This window comes from Tenrec ecaudatus, chromosome 1, assembly GCF_050624435.1.
Source record: "Tenrec ecaudatus isolate mTenEca1 chromosome 1, mTenEca1.hap1, whole genome shotgun sequence".
Lineage (NCBI taxonomy): Eukaryota > Metazoa > Chordata > Mammalia > Afrosoricida > Tenrecidae > Tenrec > Tenrec ecaudatus.
Window position 1 is genome coordinate 168,473,255 of NC_134530.1, and position 6,180 is coordinate 168,479,434.

At 41.8% G+C, this 6,180-nt stretch overlaps 1 protein-coding gene across 1 annotated transcript; it reads left to right on the forward strand.

The window, feature by feature from the left end:
* The first annotated feature begins 5,238 nt into the window (after positions 1 to 5,238).
* Positions 5,239 to 6,180, forward strand: OR10Z1 (olfactory receptor family 10 subfamily Z member 1). The gene has a single exon (XM_075540413.1). It carries the CDS (start codon positions 5,239 to 5,241, stop codon positions 6,178 to 6,180), a length of 942 nt encoding a protein of 313 aa, XP_075396528.1.

The following is a 6,180-nucleotide window of genomic DNA, read 5'->3' on the forward strand; positions in this document are numbered from 1 at the left end:
GAGAGTATTCCCCTTTGGCTGTATGCATTTCATTGTACATTGATTTCAGGCCTGAGTGGTCCAAAAGCAGTAGTGAAGCAACCAGAAAATTAGGGAAATACAAAGAGGAAGTGTCCTGAGATTTGAAAGGAAATCCTACAAATCTGCGATGGCCACTAAATGATGCACAGGCAGGGGAGAGGCCCAGGAAGGCAGATGTGTCTCAAAGTCAGCCATACAGAGCAGAGACATCAGCTGCCCAGAGCTGCAGGTAAACAGATTACTGTTACTGCCATGTCTTAGCTAAACTATTCAATTGGAATCAAACTTTTTACACATAGCAAAAATTAAGGAAGTGTAAAATAAGCACAGGGAAAAAAGAAAAGGGTAGACATTAGATCAGAAGTAAACTCAAATGTGGATGTGGTAGGTAAAGTAATCACGCCAACTCGGAAACACTATTTCAGGAATGAAAGGGAGGAGCAGAATGAGAACCTGACCAGGTGAGTGACAATGTTTTTTAAAACTGAAAAGAACACCAGAAAGTTTTAAAAGTCATAATATGTACATTTGACTGTCTGCATCACAACAAACTATAAATTGTGTTGAAGAGAAAGGATGTTACTTTGAATAGTAAGCTATGCCTGACCCAAGCCATGCTGCTTACAATCACATCAACTACTTGTGAAAACCGGGCAACAAGTAAAATCCCCAAAGAATTGATGGGTTTAATTTTGGTGTTGGCAACAAGTATTGAAAGTGCTGGGGACTGCCACAGAAGAAAAAAATCTTTCTTGAAAAAAGTACAGCCAGGGTGAGGAAACTTCACCTTATATATTTTGAACATGTTATCCAGAGAGATCAGTACATTGATAAGTGGAGGGTCTGTGAAAAAGAGGAGCCTCTTTAATGACATGGATGGCGAACGATTCTTTGTGTTGTACGTATGACCGCGATGTGGTAGAACTGCACCGCCAATGGCACGTAACAACAACAGTGGTTTTTGTTTTTGATATAGTAGAATAAGTAGTCAATTTGAAGAGAAATCATCAGCAATTACTCAAGTAAAGCTGAGGGCTTTGGGGCAGAAGGCTGATTTGTGGAGTGGGGTTCCTCTGAACCCTTAATTTAATTGGAGAAACTCGGCTTTCAGAGCCAGGGATGTAGAATCGAGTGGGCTAAGACTGGAACTTACTAAAGTGGGTGCCTCTGGGCACTTAGGAGCTGGGTTGGTGGACTCATGGAGCTCAAGCAGAACACCTTCCCTGAAAGGTATTCTTTTAAATGATTAATTAAAAAAGTAATAAAATAACATAAATCTTTTAATCATGAATAAATAGCATCTGTGAGTTCTGTGTAGCCATCGCAATAGATATTAAGATCTAGATATAACAGCAGAGAATACTAGTGAAGACAATACAAAGTGGAAATATATCATTGTAAATCTTTATTTTTACAGGAAGTATTGCAATATTAAGGAGTGACTGTGGTGGCACAGTGGTTGAAGCACTCAGATGCTAACCAATGGTTGATGATTCAAACATACCAGTTTCTCTGTAGGAGACAGGTGGGGCAATTCTATTCTAGAAAGCTATAGCCTTGGTGAGTCTATGGGACAATTATACTCTGTCATATATGGTTGTTAGGAGACAGAATAGATTCAACAGAATTGGGTTTTAGTTCAATATTAAATTTATAGATTAAATTGAGTTAAAGGCACATACTGGTATTTCTACAACTACTTAAAACCATTGAAAAGAAAATATAGAGCAACTACCAAAAAATCAATGCCAAGAAAATAGTTATAAATCAGTAGCTATACTAGTGCTATACTAGCTTCAACATCTTATTCATTTTTTATAGAGTTGGCTTGTATCAATGCAGGATACCAGTAATAAATAGTATGGTACTTCAGAAATTGAATTATTGGGCTGCCTTGGCCCTGACCATGTTTTCTTTTTAAAATTACTTCCTTTTCCATATCTCAGTTTTGTTATCTGGTAAATGGAAATAAGAAAAGAATTAAGTGATGTAAACATTAAATGGATAATCTATGTAATGAAGTTAATTTGCAAATTGTCTTTTAATTAGTGTGCTACTCTGGGTACTTTAGAGAACCAAATCCACAAAAACTTATGTATAAGAAAGAGTTTTATATAAAGGTCAAGTGAGCATCAAGAAAGCCCAACCCAGTACTGCCCAAGCCCACAAGTCCAACATGAACCCATTAATCCATATGTCCAACACCAATCCACAAAGTCCTCCTCCATCTCACAAAACAGACGCAATGATGCCAAAAGCAAGGGGAAATCGAAGTCAGTGAATGTGTAAGCATCTCAGTGCTGGCAGGGGTCTCCACACAGGTGCTCCAGCACCCAGGGCTGCATTGGGATAGGTCCATGTGGCTTCTCCTTAGGGATGTCTTGCAGGAAGTGAGCCTTGTCAGCTGAAGCAGGGAACTGGCTAAGGCAGCTGCACCCTGGTCTGACCATCAGAAAGCAAGACACCTAAAGAACTAAAAAGGCAAGTTTCACTGAGCCATTTATCCCTCTACCATTCAATTAACCCCACATGTGTTTATCGGCCAGGTTGGCACAATAAACTAACTACCTCAACCAACCCCTAGCCAACCTATGAAAGTTTATAAGCCAACCACTTCATGGTTTTATCCCCCAAATTTTGAGTATCCAATTTATACACTGCCCACTTACCTCAACCCAGTTCTCTGAGAAGACAATCATATTTTTCGACATGAGTCTTCAGTCTAGTTGGAACCTTGTGAAGTCTGCATCCATAAGCAAAGTCAAATCCGGACAGGCCATCCATAAAGTCAGCAACAATGTGCACCAGTTCACATGCTCAAAAATCTCCATCTGGTCGGGTTCTGGTCAACTCAATGTAGGCTGCCTCACTGAGCCTCCATAGGGTGCTCATTGGTCACTTTGCTTTTAGACCATGGGCTCTCACCAATACTCAACAAGCCTAGCCATCTCATGCTAGGTCATGAACTTTACACCAACCAGCTCTCGTCTTTCCTTTTTTTCCCCTGTAAGCCAAGTCCACAGGTTTCAGTGGCCAAACTCAACCCGTCTCTTTATTGCTGAATTTCTCCCACTTCCACTCAACAAGTAGATCCAGGTGGTCACCCAGCAAGCATTTCAGCCTGCTCACAGGTTCCCTTTAACATTCAGTCCTAGAGAGGAGTTTTCTTCATGGTTCCAGATTTTTTTCCAGCTTTTGACAAGACTGCTGGTTTCTGAGTACTCCAAATCACTGGGTGGGGCATATCTTTCTTTGAGAAACAAATCCACAGAAACTTATATATAACTACCTCAATTAGTGTTAACAATTACCATCTCTATTGAATCAATAAATGAATGGTAATTGTACCTCTAAGTATTCCTATCATCAGAATATTAGAGTCGTATGTACTTTAAAAGTGGGGTGTCAGATAGTTATTCTTAAATAAACTTGTGTGGGGTTTATCATTTTGAAGTTTGAGGACAATCTAATTTGTGAAAAGAATGTGTACACACATTGTATTGTTGTGGAAACAAAAATGATAAAAATATGGAAACTTTTTGTGTCGAAAAAGCTGTCTATAAAATGAGTAGACAGGAAGACATACAAAATTGAGACTTGGAGGGATGAAGATATTTTTCAGAATAAATTTTAAATTGGACTCATATCTGAAGCTCTTGAGAAAACAGTAAGGGCAAGGTGAATTCCTGCCTATGTGATGCTTTTCATAGTGAATTTTGAAGGAAAAATTCTGAATTCTTTGATCATAGACTGTTCACTTACACTTTATTAGGTCAGTGTTCTCATTTAAAAATGTAAATATTAGCTCAATTTCATTAAGTTGTAAATTTGACAAGTGATTTAGCATGTGAAAATAATTACTTAGTACATTAAAGTTACAAAGCTAAACTTCGAATCACAATCCTTACTTCTCTTGCTTCACACTCCCCTCTCCCTTTGCCCCCAAAGAATTATCCCAGTTAATGACAAGAGGTGTAATTAGTCATATTTCTTGAAACGACATCCTCTGGGATGGGGCAATCCTTAGAGAAAGGGGCTGTTTTGATGGAAATAGATATGATTCAATACCTAGGGTGAGGGTGGAAGCAGGTTTCTTGCTATCATTTGGGAAGGTGGCTCTTTGCTCAGAAAGACATTCCAGAGATGTATCTCCAGGCTTGCTGCTGCTTGCAGGCCTGCTAGGCAGCATTCTAGCATATGTCTTCTGAGAAACCAGTTGCTTACCTAGAGGAAGCCCTATCAGGTGAGTGGAGAAGCCTCCCTTTCCTAAGTCCCCGGGTGCCTTGGTTCAAAGCAGCTTTTGGGGAGGTAGGAGATCCTGATGGCCGAGAGTTCCCGAGGCTCAAACTGCTTTGACCTATGATTTCCCCCCATAAAGGCACCCTGTCTTCCTCTGCCTATGCGGTTTTGAAAGGATAAACAATATTATGAGTGGGGGTGGGCATTGTATAAACACAGGCAATATTATTGAGCAAGATAAGACTCGTTCTGTTTTCTGTTAATGAGTATTCCAGAGTGTCTGAGGTGAGTTACATGGGAAATTAGCTCGATAGGTCTTTGAAAGGGTTTCAAAACCACCCTTGTTTTCTAGTCCCCACTCTTTGTTACTCCAGGAAAGTCAGATCACCTGTCTTGACCTCTGCTGCCAGATCTAGAAAATACACTCTGTCAAGCTCTCCCACTCTAGGTTTTTACAGGCAATATACATGTATTCGTGTGTCTATTTTATGTGACATTATGTGCATGATGTCTACCTACAGTTATCTCTATCTGCTATCTCCATACATATTTCAATGTATATGGATGTCTTACATATATGTGAATATGCTCACTAATGGTAGATATGCAAGATGGGGTTTTGAGTGTGAGAAGGGTACATAATTTGGGGGCTGCTTTGAGGAATGTACATCTGTACATAGGATTATGTTTGTGTTAGTATATGTGGTCATCCATGCACTTTTGCAAAAATGGTGCATAAGAATGTTTGTGTATTTGTAAACATGTGTATGCACATCTATTCATGTGAGAAGGAGTCCTTACATAGGTAGCGAGTGTAACACATATGTCATGTGTGGCTGGAATCTAAATCAGAATTCCTTTCAAGTTTACAGCAGGCACAGAGGAAAAAGAATCCACGTCCTCCTGCCTTCTCCGAAGGCTCGGCATCTACCAGCAAGGTGGAAGAAGTCGACACACCCATCAGGGGCATCGCTCCGAATGGGGCTGAGTAATGCAACCTCCTGGAGGGGCTTTGTCTTCCTGGGCTTTTCCAGCTGGGGAGACCTGCAACGCCTGCTCTTTGCCACATTCCTCTTTCTCTATCTCATCACTCTGACCAGCAATGTCTTCATTATTTTAGTTATTAGGCTGGATAGCCATCTGCACACCCCCATGTACCTCTTCCTCTCTTATCTATCTTTCTCAGAAACCTGCTACACCCTTGGCATTATCCCCAGGATGCTCTCTGGCCTGGTCATGGGGGATCAAGCCATCTCCTATGTGGGCTGTGCTACCCAGATGTTCTTCTCCGCCGCATGGGCCTGCACCAATTGCTTCCTTCTGACTGTCATGGGCTTCGACAGATACGTGGCCATCTGTGCTCCACTGCATTATGTCAGCCGCATGCATCCTACCCTCTGTGCCCAGCTTGTGGTCACCTCCTTTCTGAGTGGCTATCTCTTTGGGCTGGGGATGACACTGGTCATTTTCCGCCTCCCATTTTGTGGCTCCCACGAAATCCAGCATTTCTTTTGTGACACGCCTCCAGTGCTGAGCCTCGCCTGTGGAGATACGGGTCTGAGTGAGCTCGGGATCCTCATCCTCAGCCTGCTGGTGCTCCTGATATCCTTTTCTCTCCTCACCATCTCCTATGCTTACATCCTGTCAGCCATCCTTAGGATCCCCTCTGCTGAGGGGCGGAAGAAAGCCTTCTCCACCTGTGCCTCACACCTCACAGTCGTCATTGTCCACTATGGCTGTGCCTCCTTTATGTACTTGAGGCCCAAGGCCAGCTATTCGCTGGAGCGGGATCAGCTTATTGCTGTCACCTACACTGTGGTGACTCCTCTCCTCAACCCCATCGTTTATAGTCTAAGGAACCGGGCTGTGCAGACAGCTCTGAAAAATGCTGTCCAAGGAAGATTACTGGGAAAAGGATGA

What these genes read in the sequence shown, in the direction of transcription:
- OR10Z1 (XM_075540413.1), top strand. Translation starts at nt 5,239, where the DNA reads ATGGGGCTGAGTAATGCAACCTCCTGGAGGGGCTTTGTCTTCCTGGGC.